The sequence below is a fragment of the Bos indicus genome, chromosome 16 (genome assembly GCF_029378745.1).
Source record: "Bos indicus isolate NIAB-ARS_2022 breed Sahiwal x Tharparkar chromosome 16, NIAB-ARS_B.indTharparkar_mat_pri_1.0, whole genome shotgun sequence".
Lineage (NCBI taxonomy): Eukaryota > Metazoa > Chordata > Mammalia > Artiodactyla > Bovidae > Bos > Bos indicus.
The window spans coordinates 40,861,646-40,881,915 of record NC_091775.1 but is presented as its reverse complement, the minus strand read 5'-3'; the positions used below and the strand labels follow the sequence as shown (position 1 = coordinate 40,881,915).

General features: G+C 40.0%; 1 protein-coding gene across 7 annotated transcripts in view; it reads right to left on the bottom strand.

The window, feature by feature from the left end:
* The window catches only part of SUCO (SUN domain containing ossification factor), an 89,534-nt gene extending 70,828 nt beyond the window's left edge, over window positions 1-18,706 (bottom strand). For all 7 annotated transcript variants that reach the window (XR_002182481.2, XR_011560792.1, XM_070768180.1 and 4 more), the window contains exon 1: window positions 18,506-18,706. Coding sequence is in view for 5 of the 7 variants with exons in the window: in XM_070768180.1 (XP_070624281.1) it covers window positions 18,506-18,567 (62 nt within the window). In the remaining 2 variants the exon portion in view is untranslated. The remainder of the gene's footprint in view (window positions 1-18,505) is intronic.
* Window positions 18,707-20,270: the final 1,564 nt, after the last annotated feature.

Below are 20,270 nucleotides of genomic sequence, written 5' to 3'. Positions count from 1 at the left end.
ATGCAGGTAAAACAGCAGCAGGAAAGCTATCCTTCTGAGCATATCTGGAGACAAACTGAACACAAAAGAGCTCCTCTTTCAACTCAAGAAGATAAAGGACAGTTTCAATCTAAGGAAAAAAGGAAGACTCTTAAGGACAGAAATCACTGAGAGAAAACCAAACCAAAAGATTAAAACCAAAAGTTGGTTCTCCAAGGAAAATATTAAAAAGACAAACCTCTGGAAAAACTGGTAAAGGAGAGTTGGTGATATGAATTAACAAAATATGTTCTAAAAGCATGAAATAACCACAGGCAAGACATACTTTTTAAAATCATAAAATATTAACAGCTACATATACTAATATATTTGAAAACTCAGAAGACATGGATGTTTCTAGAAAAATAACAAAACTGGGACAAAGTATACAAAAATTGGAAATCACTGACAATAATTTAAAAATTTTGAGCGGATTAATCAACACCTTATCTAGAGAAAAGGAAATCCCAATCTTTTACCCCCTACTTTTTATTTGGAAATAATTTCAAGCTTTCAGAAGAAATGCCAACATAGTAAAAAGAACAACCGCAAACCCTCTCTACCTATTGTGACCCATTTGTCCCATCATTTGCCATTCTCACAGCAAGTTCATGGCCCTCTCTTTCCCCACTGCGTGTAATATATCTCGAAGTATCTCTGTACGTATTTCCTCAGAATAAGGATATTTTCTTACACAACCACACTACAATTAACAATCTGAGGAAATGTTACACTGACACAATAATCTATGTCCCAGTAGTGTCCTCTCAGCACTCCCCCTCCCCTCCTCAACCCCAAGCCCAGAATCAAGTCTAAGACCATGTCCTGTGTCTTCAGCCTCCTTTAACCTGGAACAGTTATTAGTCTTTATCTTATGTGGTACTGACACTTTTGAAGGACATAATCCTTTTATTTTTAAATCAGATCAGATCAGTCGCTCAGTCGTGTCTGACTCTTTGCGACCCCATGAATCGCAGCACGCCAGGCCTCCCTGTCCATCACCAACTCCCGGAGTTCACTGAGACTCACGTCCATCGAGTCAGCGATGCCATCCAGCCATCTCATCCTCTGTCGTTCCCTTCTCCTCCTGCCCCCAATCCCTCGCAGCATCAGAGTCTTTTCCAATGAGTCAACTCTTCGCATGAGGTGGCCAAAGTACTGGAGTTTCAGCTTTAGCATCATTCCTGGGATTCCAAAGAAATCCCAGGGCTGATCTCCTTCAGAATGGACTGGTTGGATCTCCTTGCAGTCCAAGGAACTCTCAAGAGTCTTCTCCAACACCACCGTTCAAAAGCATCAATTCTTTGGCGCTCAGCCTTCTTCACAGTCCAACTCTCACATCCATACATGACCACAGAAAAAACCATAGCCTTGACTAGACGAACCTTTGTTGGCAAAGTAATGTCTCCGCTTTTGAATATGCTATCTAGGTTGGTCATAACTTTCCTTCCAAGGAGTAAGCGTCTTTTAATTTCATGGCTGCAGTCACCATCTGTAGTGATTTTGGAGCCCAGAAAAAGAAAGTCTGCCACTGTTTCCACTGTTTCCCCATCTATTTCCCATGAAGTGGTGGGACCAGATGCCATGATCTTCGTTTTCTGAATGCTGAGCTTTAAGCCAACTTTTTCACTCCCCACTTTCACTTTCATCAAGAGGCTTTTTTAGTTCCTCTTCACTTTCTGCCATAATGGTGGTGTCATCTGCATATCTGAGGTTATTGATATTTCTCCTGGCAATCCTGATTCCAGTTTGTGTTTCTTCCAGTCCAGCGTTTCTCATGATGTACTCTGCATATAAGTTAAACAAACAGGGTGACAATATACAGCCTTGACGAACTCTTTTTCCTATTTGGAACCAGTCTGTTGTTCCATGTCCAGTTCTAACTGTTGCTTCCTGACCCACATACAAATTTCTCAAGAGGCAGGTCAGGTGGTCTGGTATTCCCATCTCTTTCAGAATTTTCCAGTTTATTGTGATCCACACAGTCAAAGGCTTTGGCATAGTCAATAAAGCAGAAATAGATGTTTTTCTGGAACTCTCTTGCTTTTTCCATGATCCAGCAGATGTTGGCAATTCGATCTCTGGTTCCTCTGCCTTTTCTAAAACCAGCTTGAACATCAGGAAGTTCATGGTTCACATATTGCTGAAGCCTGACTGGAGAATTTTGAGCATTACTTTACTAGCGTGTGAGATGAGTGCAATTGTGCAGTAGTTTGAGCATTCTTTGGCATTGCCTTTCTTTGGGATCGGAATGAAAACTGACCTTTTCCAGTCCTGTGGCCACTGCTGAGTTTTCCAAATTTGCTGGCGTATAGAGTGCAGCACTTTCACAGCATCATCTTTCAGGATTTGGAATAGCTCAACTGGAATTCCATCACATCCACTAGCTTTGTTCGTAGTGATGCTTTCTAAGGCCCATTTGACTTTACATTCCAGGATGTCTGGCTCTAGGTCAGTGATCACACCATCGTGATTATCTGGGTCTGTGTATTCTTGCCATCTCTTCTTAATATCTTCTGCTTCTGTTAGGTCCATACCATTTCTGTCCTTTATGGAGCTCATCTTTGCATGAAATGTTCCTTTGATATCTCTGATTTTCTTGAAGAGATCCCTAGTCTTTCCCATTCTGTTGTTTTCCTCTATTTATTTGCACTGATCGCTGAAGAAGGCTTTCTTATCTCTTCTTGCTATTCTTTGGAACTCTGCATTCAGATGTTTATATCTTTTCTTTTCTCCTTTGGTTTTCACTTCTCTTCTTTTCACAGCTATTTGTAAGGCCTCCCCAGACAGCCATTTTGCTTTTTTGCATTTCTTTTCCATGGGGATGGTCTTGATCCCTGTCTCCTGTACAATGTCACGAACCTCATTCCATAGTTCATCAGGCACTCTATCTATCAGATCTAGTCCCTTGAATCTATTTCTCACTTTCACTGTATAATCATAAGGGATTTGATTTAGGTCATACCTGAATGGTGTAGTGGTTTTCCCTACTTTCTTCAATTTAAGTCTGAATTTGGCAATAAGGAGTTCATGGTCTGAGCCATAGTCAGCTCCTGGTCTTGTTTTTGTTGACTGTATAGAGCTTCTCCATCTTTGGCTGCAAAGAATATAATCAATCTGATTTTGGTGTTGACCATCTGGTTATGTCCATGTATAGAGTCTTCTCTTGTGTTGTTGGAAGAGGGTGTTTGTTATGACCAGTGCATTTTCTTGGCAAAACTCTATATTAGTCTTTGCCCTGCTTCATTCCGTATTCCAAGGCCAAATTTGCCTGTTACTCCAGGTGTTTCTTGACTTCCTACTTTTGCATTCCAGTCCTGTATAATGAAAAGGACATCTTTTTTGGGTGTTAGTTCTAAAAGGTCTTGTAGGTCTTCATAGAACCGTTCAACTTCAGCTTCTTCAGCGTTACTGGTTGGGGCATAGACTTGGATTACTGTGATATTGAATGGTTTGCCTTGGAAACGAACAGAGATCATTCTGTCGTTTTTGAGATTGCATCCAAGTACTGCACTTCGGACTCTTTTTTGACCATGAATACCATGGTCCTTTTTTGAGGTTTGTCTTACCCTTCATCATGACCAGATTTAGGTTATATATTCCTGGCTGGAATCCTTCATAAGCAATGTGTCTTTCTCAGGGTACTATCTCCAGAAGCACAGGATATCCATCTGTTTAAGTACTTGCAATTCCACTTTTACATACTTAAGAGAAATGAAAACTGTATGTACAAAAACGTCCGCAGTAGCTTTTACTCCTAATAGCCAAAACCTGGAAGCTGTCCAGATGTTCAACAACAGGAGAATATAAATAAACTGTAGTATATTCATACAATGTATTATACTGGTTCTCACAATCAAAAGGAATGAATTACAAATGAATGAAATAAGATGGATAAATCTTGGAAACATTACACTTGAGTGAAAGAAGTCAGACACAAGAATAAATACTGTATTAATTCTATTTAAATAGGTTTCCAGAAGTAGCAAAACTAACCCATGGTGATAGAAATCAAATCGTCAGTTGCTTCAGGGAATTCTGTAGAATGCGACATGAGAAAACATTCTGGAGTGATAGAAATGCTCTGCATCTTGATGGGTGTGAGTTACACAGATGTATGTATTTGTCAAAACTGATCCAACTATACAGTTGACAACATGTGCACTTAGCTGTATGTAAATTATTTCAATTTAAAAAATAAGCAATAAAGTCAATATTTTCCTCCCCAGTAATAACAAGATAGATAATAAACCATTATCAGTAACAATTTTTAAAAATAATTTAGAAATTAACCTTAAAAACTACACAACCATTTACAGAGGAAAAAATGTTAACTCTAATAACGACCACAAAATGAAGAGACAACTGAAGATCTAGTACGTTCATAGATGGAGTGCTGTTGACAGCAAAGTAAAGACAGCAATTCTCCCTGAACTACTTCAGCACTCCAATATAATTCTTATCAAAATACCTGAAGGATCCTTACCATATAGCACCAGGAACTCTACTCAATACACTGTAATAACCTATGTGGGAAAAGAAAATGAGAAAAAATAGATACATGTATATGCATAACTAAATCACTGCTGTATGCCTGCAACTGACACAACACTGTAAATTTACTATATACTCCCATATAAACTAAAAAAAATTTTTTAAGAAAATCCTAGAGAAAAAAACCTGAAGGATGTTCTAAATATGGAAAAACTTATCTAAGAATAACTATATTGACAAAAAAAGCAAAGGAAAGTGGTTCACCTTGACAGATAATGAAGATTTATCACAAAACCACTCTAATTAGTCTATAGTATTAGGACAGCAAAAGATAAGCACATGGAACAAAATACTCCCAAATGCATTTGTTGGTATAAAGTCTCTCTTTAGAAGCAGCATACATGCAAAGGGCTCAATAAATACTCAGTGAATAAATGACATCAGCCCTTCCTGAGGCATCTGTCACACTATGCAGAATTCACATAACGGTGACTCCAGTAACTAAAACAAGTTAGTTGTTTTTTTTTTTTTTTTTTTTTTTAAGTGTTAGGTAGAAGGAAATAGGAAAAAGAATGAGATTAATAGCATTATACCATTTACGCAAATTTTAAAACATATAAACAAAACATTAGTTTTGGAAGAAATCAGAAATCTAAGTAAATACATGACAATTAACTGGAAAAACACATCAAATATACTCCAGGGTAAATGCCCAACATGGGGGAGATAGAAGCGAAAATGAAGATAGACTATAAAAGAGTAATGATGTAAAGTGGAGGGAAAAAGGGGGACCTATAAAGAATGTAGCATAAACTGAGTATGACCAATCTGATCCTAAGTATCTGATGTCTCTAGAAGAGAACACAGTCTTTCTCTAATGTGTCAAGCTGTTTACATTAAAATATTAATTTAACTTTTACAAATAAAGAAACTTAACCTCAGAAGTTAATTGGTCAAAAGTCACTCAACCAATCTAGATCTCTCCAAAGCCTATCATCTTTGTACCGCTGCATTTCCCATGTCATATTCTCTAGTCAACAGATAAATGAAAAGAAAGGTGAGAAAATAACATTAATCCATTCTCTTAAGAACCGATCATGTTATTAAGGCTAGTTACTGCAGATACAAATATAAGAACTACCACAAAGGAGGGGCAATGTTTACCGCTTGATTTAGATAACAGCCCCAAGAGACAAAGTTTTGTAGTGTAGTGGCTAGGGCATGGACCTCAGAGTCAAAACGTGTTGTTGTTCAGTCACTAAGGCCTGTCCAACTCTTTGTGACCCCATGGGCTGCAGCACTCCAGGCTTCCCTGTCCTTTACTATTTACCAGAGTTTGTTCAAATTCATGTCCATTGAAATGGTGATGCTATCTAACCATTTCATCCTCTGCCACCCCCTTCTTCTCCTTCAGTCTTTCCCAGCATCATGGTCTTTTCCAAACAGTCAGTTCTTCGCATCAGGTAGCCAAAGTATTGGAGCTTTATCAATAGTCCTTCCAATGCATATTCAGGGTTGACTTCCTTTAGGATTTACTGGCTTGATCTCCTTGCAGTCCTGGGGACTCAAGAGTCTTCTCTAGCACCACAATTCAAAAGCATCGATTCTTTGGTGCTCAGCCTTCTTTATAAACCAACCCTTACATCCTAGGTTCCCCCTTTTATTATGTGCATTCTCTTGGACAAACTAATTACAAAAGCTGTAAGTCTCAATATAAACACTGTAAAACAGGAAAATGAAATAATGCATGTGCAATGCTTCAGCTGAGCTGCTCAGTTGTGTCCCACTCTTTGCAACCTCATGGTCTGTAGCACACTAGACTTCCCAGTCCATCACCAACTCCCGGAGCTTGCTCAAACTCACATCCACCGAGTCAGTCATGCCATCCAACCATCTCATCCTTTGTCGCCCCCTTCTCCTCCTCCCTTCAATCTTTCCCAGCATCAGGGTCTTTTCTAATGAGTCAGTTCTTCGCATCAGGTGGCCAAAGTCCTAATGGAGCTTCAGCATCAGTCCTCCCAATGAATATTCAGGACTGATTTCCTTTGGGATTGACTGGTTTGATCTTGCAGTCCAAGGGACTCTCAAGAGTCTTCTCCAACACCACAATTCAAAAGCATCAATTCTTCAGCACTCAGCTTTCTTTATAGTCCCAACTCTCACATGCATATACGACTAATGGAAAAACCATAGCTTTAACTAGATGGACTCTTGCCGACAACGCAATGTCTCTGCTTTTTAATATGCTGTCTAGGTTGCTTATAGCTTTTCTTCCAAGAAGCAAATGTCTTTTAATTTCATGGCTACAGTCACCATTTGCAGTGATTTTGGGAGCCCAAGAAAATAAAGTCTGTCACTGTTTCCACTGTTTCCCCATCTATTTGCCATGAAATGATGGGACTGGATGCCATGATCTTCATTTTTTGAATGTTGAGTTTATGCCAGATTTTTCACTTTCCTCTTTCATTTTCATCAAGAGACTCTTTACTTCCTCTGCTTTCTGCCATTAAGTGGTATCATCTGCATATGTGAGGTTATTGATATTTCTCCTGGCAATCTTGATTCCAGCTTATGCTTCATCCAGCCCAGAATTTTACATGATGTATCCTGCTTCCCTGCTGGCTCAGATGGTAAAGCGTCTGCTTGCAGTGCGGGAGACCCGGGTTCAATCCCTGGGTTGGGAAGATCACCTGGAGAAGGAAATGGCAACCCACTCCAGTACTCTTGCCTGGAAAATTCCATGGACTGAGGAGCCTGGTGGGCTACAGTCCATGGGGTCGCAAAGAGTCAGACACGACTGAGCGACTTCACTTTCACTTTCTATTCTGCATATAAGTTAAATAAGCAGGGTGACAATATACAGCCTTGACGTATACTCCTTTCCCAATCTGGAACCAGTCCATTGTGCCATGTCCGGTTTTAACTGTTGCTTCTTGACCTCCATACACATTTCTCAGGAGACAGTTAAGTTGGTCTGGTATTTCTACCTCTTGAAGAATTTTCCACAGTTTCTCATGATCCACAGTAAAAGGCTTTAACGTAGTCAATGAAGCAGAAGTAGATGTTTTTCTGGAATTCTCTTGGTTTTTCTATGATCCAGCGGTATATTGGCAATTTGATCTCTGGTTCCTCTGCCTTTTCTAAATCCAGCTTGAACATCTGAAAAATTCTCAGTTCACGTACTGTTGAAGCCTGGCTTTGAGAATTTTGAGCCTTACTTTGCTAGCTTGAGATTGAGTACACCTAGGTAGTAGTTTGAACATTCTTTGGTATTGTCTTTCTTTGGGATTGGAATGAAAACTGACCTTTTCCAGTCCTGTGGCCACTTCTGAGTTTTCCAGATTTGCTGGCATTTTGAGTGCAGCACTTTCACAGCATCATCTTTTAGGATTTGAAATAGCTCAACTGGAATTCCATCACCTCCACTAGCTTTGTTCGTAGTGATGCTTCCCAAGGCTCATTTGACTTTGCACTCCAGGATGTCTGCCTCTAGGTGAGTGATCACACCATCATGGTTATGTGGGTCATGAAGATCATTTTTGTATAGTTCTTCTGTGTATCCTTGCCACCTCTTCTTAATACCTTCTGCTTCTGTTAGGTCCATACCATTTCTGTCCTTTATTGAGCCCATCTTTGCATGAAATGTTCCCTTGGTATCTCTAATTTTCTTGAAGAGATCTCTAGTCTTTCCCATTCTATCATTTTCCTCTATTTCTTTGCACTGATTGCTGAGGAAGGCATTCTTATCTCTCCCTGCTATTCTTTGGAGCTCTGCATTCACATGGGTTTATCTTTCTTTTTCTCCTTTGGCTTTCACTTCTCTTTTCTCAGCTATTTGTAAGACCTCCTCAGACAACCATTTTGCCTTTTTGCATTTCTTTTTCTTGGGGATGGTTTTGATCACTGCCTCCTATACGATGTCACGAACCTCCATCCATAGTTCTGCAGGCACTCTATCAAACCTCATCCCCTGAATCTATCTGTGCAATGCTTAGTCTGGCATAGAATATGCATTCATATGGCAGCAGTTGCTATCAGCTGCTGTCCTTCTCATGGTCTTTCATTTATCAAATTCCAAAGTAGTGAAAACAGTTGTCTAGGTATCTTGGTTCTAGGACCCTCTTTAGATGCCAAAATCCATGGATGCTCACGTCCCTTGCAGGAGGCCCTCAGCATCTTTGGATTCAATCAACCTCAGATAGAACCGGGTTGGATACTTTGAAGCAAATCAACCTCAGATGAAAATGGGTTGGATAATTTGAAGCATACAGGAAGCTACTCCAACCTCTTGCATTCCTTCTGGCTGCCAAACAAATGTGTATGAACTCACACCTACCTCTCTCCAAATATTTTCTATTTCTGCTCACAAAAGTTTATCAATCACCTCTCTCTTTTGAAAACAAGGTCCTTTTCTCAATTTTCAAGCTTCTCAGGCTATCTGAGACTTTTCTATTTCTGACCTCATTAAACTTCTTTCCCTAGTTTCTTCCTTCTCTTCAGAGCCTTAGTTTGCTCGTCACCTTTCTTTGTTCTAAGTATCTGCAGCAACTCCATGTTCAGTCAAAAGATTTTGTTTCCTAAATGATCCCCTCTACAAGAACAGCTCCAGCCAAAGTGTCGTCTTTACTGAAGTCTGTATTAAAGTGCCTATATAACATCCCCCCTGTAGCTTCCTTTGTGGCTCATCTGGTAAAGAATCAGCCTGCACTGCAGGAGACCTGAGTTCGATCCCTGGGTTGGGAAGATCCCCTGGAGAAGGTAAAGGCTACCCACTCTAGTATTCTGGCCTGGAGAATTCCATGGACTGTATCATCCATGGGCCCGCAAAGAGTAAGACACGACTGACAGAATTTCACTAATAAAATGTCTCCACTCGGATATTCTACTCATCTCAACCGAAAGCTCCTTCTCTTTTAAAACTCTTTGCAACTCTAATTCTTTTTTAACACCTCCAATTCCTCTAGTTGCCCAAGTTAAAAGGAAAAATTTCACTCCTCTCTTTGAACTTTATTTCAGATTCATAATTTTAGACCCTAGAATTTATTTTCTCAACCATGGTCAGCTCCAAGAAAGCAGCTACTTTGTTTTGTCCACCAGAATCCTGCCAAACACAGCAAACAGAAGCCTCAGTAAACATCTTTTGACACTGAGATAGATGACAGAAAGGCAGTATCAAAAACCAAGAGCTGGTCAGAGGCAAACCAAAACCCAGTTCCTTTGAATCATAGCCCAATGCTGTTTCTACTGCATTGCCAACCTATCACCAAACCTATCACTGACTTGCTCAAAACCTCTGTTCAACACATCCTCTTCATCTCTACTGCCAAGTTAAGTCCTTGTTATGACAAACTTCAACTATTCCAATTGCTTTTCATTTAGTATTCATCCCTCCAGCCGTTCTTCTCTGAGAAATATCTAGTAATGATGTCAAAATAATAGTCTCCAAACACCACTTCTCTTGCTGGATCTTCGGTGCCTAACTCCTTGATTTAACTTGCAAAACCCATCATAATCTCCAGAAAACATTTGGCCCTCTGCATCCACAGGTTCCAAATCCGTTTATACAGAGGGCAAAGTGACTATGCCATTTTACAAAGCAGACTTAAACATCGAGGTGGGGTCCTGGAAGCAATCCCCCACAAATACCAAGGAATGACTTTATTTCCTTGGTTTGTCTGCTTACTATCATTTCCACCCATATCAAGTACACTGTCTCCTTTACCCACAACTCTTTCTCATTTCTCCTGACAATTAAGTACTGTCTGCCCACTGAAGGCAGGCAAGCAGAAGCACACACACATGCAAACTAGGGAAAGGCCACTGTTCATCTTAGTAGCACCAGTCTATCTTCTTTCAGTCTGTAAAGCGCCTGTATTCCACAGAAGCCAAGTTTTATAAACCACAGACGTCATTTCTCTTAAAACGAAGTCTTACCTGACAACTCCTGTCCAGTTTTTCTCTTCAAGCCCCTACTAACCAACTCAGCTTTTTGTACTGTTCACCAATGCTCAAATCAGGTACCTTAGAATGTTAAAAGTGCAAAAGAAAAATCTCAGAATTCATTTAATGTAGTAGTAACTACTGGAACACACAAAAGAATATTCCAAACTTAGCAAACTTCCAAGGTAAGTGGCTTAGGCACTTTTTTTTAAAGCTTCATGAATGAGTAATTTCAATATTCATTCCTCATTGAGTGAATCCAGTCAACCTCATTTTTTAGATAAGAAAACTGACAAAGAAAAGGTAAAGAAACTTGCCTAAGGCCACCTGTCAGCCTCCACGTAGCACAGGGTAGTGCTTAAGAGCACAGGCTCAGATTCAAAGGCTACTTAAATTCTAGTTCATTGCTTACGGATAATTTTGGCAAGTTGGTTAATTTTTCTGTGCCTTTCTTAGTCTCTTTAAAATGTGGTGACTATCTCAAAAAGAGTTTAATAAAGTCAAAATGAGTTAGTGCGGATAAAGCACTTAGAACAAAAATAAGTACCCAAAAAGGTTCACTGTTAATACAGGAAGGAAAGGATTACAATCAAGCTCTAACTTGGTTTCATGCCATTTTCACTATACCAGTACCTTTGTATACTTTGACATCAACTTGTATACTCCTCAGGGCAGAGCTCAAGTCTCCTGCTTCTTCAGCAACCCCCACCACATCCAATATATTGTTGGCAACCAAATAATATTTTGAACAAACATATGGATTCCTGTTTCTGAACTCTGATACCTCAGCCTAGGATCCAACTTCTGCCAAAGTATCCAGACTGAGTGAATAATAAGAACAGGGCTTACTAAGAGCAAAGCACTGTTTTAAGCACTTTACACATTTTCTCCTGTTACTGATTTCAAATACTCCATAATAAGAAATACAAAATAAACTTAGTATTTATGAGCTATGTCAATGCTACAAAACATTTTCTAACAAAGTGTTACTTTTACAAAAAATATAATTTTTAACTGAGTCATTACAAAAATGAAGTCCTAAAAATAAAATCAAATTTTCTTTCAAAAAACTCAGCATTTATGAAACAAATGTATACCAAAGGACTGACATACCGCAAATACTCAAAAGCAATTTTCATTCCCTTGAGACATGTACAATTTTATTTTCTTAAACTACTTAAAATACAGCCTTGAAAACAAAACAGGTGAACTACACCTGGCACTGAAGTACCATCTGCAACATGTACAGGTTTCCAACAAAAGGTATTGAGTTTCTCACTAACGTATTTCAAATATACAAATGTTTCTACATAAAGATGACTTGAGAGAATAATAAAGCACTTAAATTTTTAGTAAACTTATCTCTTTCCTTTCATTAAAAAGCACTAGACTATTAGGTATACATGCAGATTCATTTCTCTATTCAGATTGTTGAGAAAGTGAAAGATACTTTAAAGAGTACATGAACAGTTGAAAAATGAAATAACCAACATCCAAAGGTAAGTTTGGTGCTGACATCTTTTGTTTTTTTCAGTGTCTGCCAAGACATTTTTTACTGTCTACTACTTGCATCTATTCCAATACATCCTCGGATGTTTAATAATCTAAAGAGGCTACTATGAAATACATCCACTTCTTTAAAAAATAATTCCAAAGGATATTATAAGTAAATTATTTATCATTTTTTTACTGAAAACACGTGTTCAGCTTTTACACAAAGACATCATACACCTTCTTTCACAGACTTTTTCCTATTTAGGCAATCTGGTTTCATCTCATTTGTCTGAAGGGATCTGACACTGTTTTTAACAACCCAAGACCTCTTTTAAGTACCAGACATTTTCTATGGAATGTATATCCCAGACTAAAAATAAACTTTCTTCCCAAACTTTTTCACATAAAGTTCCATAAGAAAGTATTTAATTTTTTCTACTGAGATATAACTGACATATAACATTATATTGGTTTCAGGTGTACAATATGATTCAATATTAGTATTTATTGCAATACGATCACCACAAAAGTTTAGCTGACATCCATCATCACTAGTACAAATGCTTTTTCTTGTGATGAGAATTTTTAAGATCTACTCTCTCAGCAACTTTCAAACATACAATACATTATCATTACGTACACTCGCCATGCTGAACATTTCATTCCCAGAACAAGACAGACTTTTTTTTAAAGTCATCAATGATTTGGAGAAGAAGGGTTATTTTATTATTTTACTTATTTTGAATAGTATTTGATTCAGAAAAGCAGATTTACAGTCTTTAAAGAGTTATAGAAACAAAACATAGGGAAAAAAATCTCCAGATTAAAGACAGAGTAGGGATTTTTCAAGGAAAAATTTTTCCCCAAGGAAATTTCTAATCATTATCTTTAAAAGGCGGGGGGGGGGGGGGGGGGGACTGCTTATACAAATATAAGCAAAAAAAAAATCAAGTTTCTTATTTTTCTGCTCACTTATGCATATTAACAAATGAGCAAGAAACCAGCAAAACTGTCAGAGAAAACGCAAAATAAAGGGTACAGAGACAAAATTACAAACCAAGCAATAAACCTCTTAAATCAATGAAAACTAGGTGACATACCCTCAGAAAAATTACTATTAATACTAAGGCCAAAAAGGCCAACAAAACAGACTACTCTGAATTAGGTTATCTATCAACTCTCCCCTACTGTGACTGCCACTTCACCATTCTCAAAACATTTTATGGATGAGAACTGAAGCTCACAGAGCTAACCTGTCCCAGGACACACAGCTAGAGATAGACCATATCTATTATAGAATACAAAGTCTTCCTTTTAAACTATTTTTTGTAACTATCTGTCAAATGTATGAGAATCGTTTAAATGTCAGGCTCCTCTCTTATTAGCTCTAAATATGAGCGCCTCCAAATGATCCTTTTCGGTGCAAAAAGAAAAAAAATTGACTTTTTTAGTCTTAAATAAATTAAACCACTCTGGTGGGAGATGCTGATAATGGAAGAAATTCTGCATGTGGTGGAGACAGAGATCAAGTATTAAAGGTAATCTCTGTACCTTCTGCTCAATCTTGCTATGAACCTAAAAATGCTCTAAAAAAAAGTTAACTTTTAATTTATTTAGCTTTACCAAGATTAATATAAGGATTCACACTCCATCTAAAGGTCAGCCAGTCATAACAGCAGAGACTATACAGTCTGAAAGTGAAGGAAAGAATGAAAATTCCACAAACAGTAAACCATAAAATATATTTTACTTCCAGCATATTGTGATGTAATGTCATTTACATGTGCCCAATGAAGCAGATTCGGGGATTAACTTATTTAGTTTTAACTAAACTGACTCTCACAACATGGAGAAGTGGCTCTGAAAAAAATTCCCACAAAGATAATACTAAGGCAAGCATAAGCCAACAACAAAATCGCAGGGCCAAGTACAAGCTATTTTTCATCCCCATTATGATGCAAAATAATCTAGTCAGTCAATTACACAACTCTCACCAAATTATTACTTTTTAAATAAGAACAAAAAGGTCTGTTAACAAAGTATTAAGATTATTTTCCTTCTCACCTTTCTTAACCACCTACTTTGTGTCACTTATTACGTACACTATTAGTATATAAATATACTAATGCCATATTTGCACATGTATAAATCTTATAAACAATTAAGTACATAATAAAGCTATACACACAATGTTTTTCTGATGAGTTCAGTTCAGTCGCTCAGTCGTGTCCGACTCTTTGTGATCCCATGAATCGCAGCACGCCAGGCCTCCCTGTCCATCACCAACTCCCGGAGTCCACCCAAACCCATGTCCATTGAGTCGGTGATGCCATCCAACCATCTCATCCTCTGTCGTCCCCTTCTCCTGCCCTCAATCTTTCCCAGCATCAGAGTCTTTTCAAATGGGTCAGCTCTTCGCATGAGGTGGCCAAAGTACTGGAGTTTCAGCCTCAACATCAGTCCTTCCAATGAACACTCAGGGCTGATCTCCTTCAGAATGGACTGGTTGGATCTCCTTGCAGTCCAAGGAACTCTCAAGAGTCTTCTCCAACACCACAGTTCAAAAGCATCAATTCTTAGCTGCTCAGCTTTCTTCACAGTCCAACTCTCACATCCATACATGACCACAGGAAAAACCACAGCCTTGACTAGACAGACCTTTGTCGACAAAGTAATGTCTCTGCTTTTGAATATACTGTCTAGGTTGGTCATCACTTTCCTTCCAAGGAGTAAGCATCTTTTAATTTCTGATGAGGGGAGGACACAAAAAAATCTGAATATCTACCACTTAAGGCAAGTGTTTTGTTTTTTTTTTTTCCTTTTTTGAATGGCGATCAACAGAACGCAAGCAGACCCAAGAAGCTGAAAAAGTCAAGAAGTAGATTCTTCCCCTTAGAGTCTCAAGGAACCAGGCCTGCTGACACCTTGACTTTAGCCCAGTTAAGACTTATTTTGGACTTTTGACCCACAAAACTGATAATAAATGTATGTTGTTTTTAAGTCACTAAACTTTTGGTAACTTGTTACAGGGGCAATAGGAAACTAACACAGAGGATTCCTGGGACTTGGGGCTTTTACTGCTAAAACCAGGATAAGTTGGTTACCCTATTTTCAGGTTTTCAATGCCAGTAACAACATCTGGTACATAATGAGCATAATGAGCAAAAAACCTTTGTTGAATGAGTTTATGGTGAAATACATAGATAATGTACCCTTACTATGTTACAAAGATCTATCATATATATTCTCTCTCATATTATCATCCTAACAACCCTGTGGGCTGTGAACGAATTAGTTTTCCCACTTTTAGGATATAAGAAATAAGATTCAAAGACACCACAAAACATGTCCAAGGACACAGATCTATTAAGTGATGGAGCCATAACTACAATATAGGCTTTCTGGCCCATAGTCAAAGGATTACAGCAATCAAGGATCCTATGAATCAGGCAGCCTAGGTTCAAATCCAAGCTCCAGAACTTAATAGTTGCTTTGCCTTAGCCAAGTTACTTCTCTATTTCCTCAACTATAAAATGTAAAATTAATTTATCAATAATACACATAGGGTGGTTGTGAAGATTAAAGGTGCTGAAGATTAAAAGCGCTAAAATGTACAAAGTATACACCACAGGTTTGACAAAGAGGCAGCTGACAATAAATAATAGCTATCATAATTATTCTTGATGTTATAGTACATTTATGCCTAAAATACTCTGTGCTACTTGATAATCACACAAAAGTATGAAAAAAGGAAAAAAATAGCAACCAGAATGAATAATAAAGATTGGATGGGTCTTCTGTGAAAGTAATCTAAGGTTAGAACGCCAGGCTGGAAAGACAAAAGGAGAGAGGAGACATAATCAAGATCTGTAAATATGTGACAATATAAATAAGGTGGTTATAAAATGCAGTAATATTGGTAGGATGAGGAGGCTGGAAATTTAGAAACTAGAGTGTTGTAGTATAAACATATAGCACTCAAAAATCTACAAAATGATACAACTTAAAAAAGAAAAGAATCACAAAATCTTGCAACACTTTATGAATGACAAAGACAAAAATGACTGTTTTGCAAAACCTGCTGAACCCTACAATGGCATCAAGCTAAGGGAGAATGGAGATGTTGAGAAATGACCTAACAGACCAGACTGTAGCAAGGACCAGATCGCCAGGTGAGTCAGTGACTTAATTTCATTATTCCAATTTCCCAAGGAAGAAAAGTCTCTTTACCAATCACACCATACACCACTCCTCTTCCTGATCTCATCATGACCCTTCCAAAAAATTCTCAAGCCTTAATATTCTACTTTAATGCCTTCCCAACCACTTCAGTAAAGAGCAATTAAAATCTCTCTGAATTTGGCAGTGCAAACAAATCTCAAAACAAACTAACTCAGTTGTTTCTTAAACAAAAGCTTCTTAAATTTGGCACTACTTAAACCCTCAATATCCACTTTTCATTGTGAAAGTCAACAAACTTTACAGAACTTTATGACTATTGTTTTCAATAGGCCAACTGATTTCTTTTCCCCTAACAAGTCATGGCATCATCGACTCAATGGACATGAGTCTGAGCAAATTCCAGGAGACAGTGAAGGACAGAAGCCTGATGTGCTGGCAGTCTATGGGGTCGCAAAGAATTGAACATGACTGACCAAATGAACAACAAGTCATGAGCTCATTACTATTTCTAATGAATCAAGATGAGAAACCATATTGAGATTAGCTTAAGCAAAAGACAGCCAGAAATTAAACAAAATAATAGAAGCAAGTTATTATAAATTCACAAATGATTTTTAAAACTACACTAAAATGCTTGATTTCACTGCCACCAATCAATTTTTTTTCAATTCCATTTAAGGGTAGAAACTTGCAACTGGTAGATAAGTTAGTCCTGAAGACCACTGAATAGTTAGTATAAACAACACTATTTTATGATAATTATCAACTTGCTGAGACTAGATCTTAACTATTCCCACAAGAAGAAATGGCTATGTAATATGATAGAGGTGCTTAACTATTTCAACAATGGTAATCATATTACAATATGTAAATGTATCAAATCAATATGTTCTACAACTGAAATTTACACAATGTTATATGTCAGGTATATTTCAACTTAAAAAAGAAAAAAATCAGAGATCCTGGTGTGTTTTAAATGTGAATGAAAAGTGTAACCTCTTTGCCCTAAACCATTTCACAAAGTAAAGAAGAATAACAACATGGTCTAAAGATGGGCAAGATCAGGGAGAAAGAGAAAAAACACATAACCTACAACTAAACAGCCAAAAGAAAGAAGTGGTTATGAATACAAGGTTTCCCTCTCTCACGTACAAATTTAAATTTAAAATGAGTGAGTGTACTCACTTCCTAAAAGCACTTTTTGTACCCAACGTGATGCTGATAAGTATTAAGATGAGATAACACTGGTCTTGCTAAAGGGTTGAGAGTAAATGTCAAAAAGGTCAAATTTCTTGTTCTCTAAAACGTCTATCAACCTACCACTCAAAATTCTTCAGCCAGGCAAGTGTCTTCTTTTCTTATTTATCTATTATTTTCTGGTACAACTTCAGTGTCTTTGGAATCCGTTAGACACCCCACATTAATGAAAAACAGCTGTTGGTGTTTTGCGGAAATAAGCTAAACAAGAAACTTAGTTTACCTAGATTTTAATGTAACAGCAAATCACTTTGACTGAAGAAGCATCTGTTTAATCAGCAAACATCACACAGCTTTGAAGAAATCCCCTCGGAGTACAGAAGGGATTTTTCAAGTGCAATGGTAACGATCCTTTGACTGATAAGCTAGCTTTCTCTGCTCCTCCCCAAAAACCCAAATGTGCCAGGGATTAACAGAAACTCCATACAGAAACTTATAGACAAAGCACTCTTCCCGCCTTCAAAATGCAGGGCTTATCCTTCTATTACTAAGGGACATTATCCGAGGCACACGATCAGAAACACCCGTGCACACTACACCTAAGACACACTCAGCTACTGAACAGCTTATCATCTACTCCTTGAAAAAGGGCTTCATAACGCCCCCCAAAGTTTCCAAGAACAGCAACCCCAAAAGTATCCGAGGCAAAGACCAGGAGAGAAAAGGGCCAGGAGAACTACTGTTCGTACATTACTCACCTTCCCAAGTCACGTTGTTAAAATCGCCTATCGGGAACACGCCACATCCGACACGCTTTCTGCCCTTCGCACACCATGAAAACAAGTGGCTGGTACTAAGCCCGAACAACTTAGCCAGTCTCTATCTGAACACTACCCAAACACCCCTCCATCGCCAAGGGCCAGGGTAATTGGGTACAAAGGCACCTGGGCGCTTCCTCTGCCACTTAAGACTCTGTAAATTCCAAAATGCACCATGAAAACCTCCACACACAGTGCTGCCAGGCCAGTCCGCCGGGAAGTCACGGAATAATGTGTTTGTTGCCTCATACGCGCCTCGGAGACCCGCACCCCAAAAGCCAGGATAATTTGGGGGTGTGACTCGGGCTTTCCCTGCCCCGTCTCCCCTCAAGGGAAAGTCCCGTGTGGTCGCGGCTACTCACCAGACCAGGGAACACAGAGAGAGACAGGAGACCAGGGCCAAGGCCCGCCGGTACTTCTTCATCTTCTCCTCCTTCTTCCCCCTGCCAGAAGGCGGCACATCCTCCCTGCAGCTGCCACTGCCGAGGCCAAGATGGAGGAGCCGGAGCAGGAGAGTGAGGATGAGACCGAGAGTCCGAAGGGCTGCGGCGCTGGAGGACAGGCTCCTGAGCGGCTCGCGCGCTGGCTGCCCTCTCCCAGGGGCCCACGGCGGCGCCGACCCGGGCGCTTCACGGGACGACTCCGGGAACCGCCGCTTCCGCCGCGGCCGCCGGCTCGTCCGCGCCCGCCTTCTCCAGCCGCCACCTCCGCTGCCGCCCCATATCACCCCCGCCCGCCCCGGCTCTCGCTCCGTGCTGCCGGCGACCAACGGCCGCTGCGCACTCGCCTCTCAACAGCCAATCGCCAGCGGAGCCGCGACACCTCACACACCGCTGAGCTGGAAGGAGACGCGTCACCCACGTCCCGCGGCGCTCTCACCCCCACCAGCCTCCGCGCGGGCCACGCCCCCTCCGACGTCTCTGGCGGCTGACGCCGAAGGAGGAGGCCACAAAGCGGGAGAGCGGAGGTGGCCACCGCCCCGCCCACCTCAAGTCCCGCCCACTTCAGGAAGTCCTAGAGCACCCTTGTGACCCTCAGCCTCTTACCTACGCTGGTCCGCCCTCTTGCTCGGGGCGCGCGTAGTCCGCGCAAAGGCCCTTGGGAGTTATAGTTTTCTCTCCCTATAGAAACCTCCCTATAGAACGCTCGTTTCTCTGTCCCTGTCCCTGTCCCTCTTAGTATCACTGTTTTAAGAGGTCTGTGGTTTCGCTTCTTACCGAAAGACTGACAAGCTTTGGAAGTGTTACATGCAGTTTTCCTTTTTTGACCGCAGTTTGTGGAAAGGCCTAGAATGACGGTGGGGGGGAGGTGGGTGGGAAGCTATACTAATAAAATTTTAAAGGCGTTTTCCCTGTCAGTGGGCCGGGCCCATCGAACTAGATGCTGATTGGCTGGCGGGAAGGGGGTGTGCCAAGATTTCCTCTAACCTGATTGGTTGGAGTGGGACGACTTTCTCATCTTTTCCGCCTCAGGGAGAATTTCGCAGCCGGCCGGATTCCTCTGTTGGAATTGGCTCGATTCGTCTCTATTCTTTTGGATTCGTGCTTTGGGTTCGCTGTGGTGGGGTCAGAAAGGAAAACTGCGGCTCCTGCTGGGACTTTCAAGTTCTGGGGTTCACCGAAATCGGGGGAATTGGTCGCCTTCGCACGTCTTTCGTTACCGTCTGAGACGAAAAAATGACCGCTTCTCAATCTGTAAAATGAGCAATGTACCCACCCGAGATTTTTATGCCCCTGAGGCTTCTAGAGATCTCTCAGAAGCTAGTTTAGGGACCGTCTGCCTGAAAGTCCGCAATTCTTCTATCCCTGGTGATACATTTGTTTCAGACTTGTGACACTACCAGGGAAGTTAGTCGCTACCGAGTCGCTTATTTTCTTTTATAAAATAAGAAATATAAGTCAATGGTGTTTCCCCCCCCCCTTTTTTTTTTTGGCTATCAGAAACTCGGAACTACCTTCTCCAGAAAGCATCCAGACGATGGGAGAATGGAGACCAACTGTCCGATTGTCCAGTGGTCAAAGCAAAAGTATGAGGCACTTACTGCTTATGTGATTGAAGGAAAAAAGACTCCGTAAAATGTCCATCTAATCTTGAGCCATGTAATTCCTTGTAAACCTTCTAGGTTGA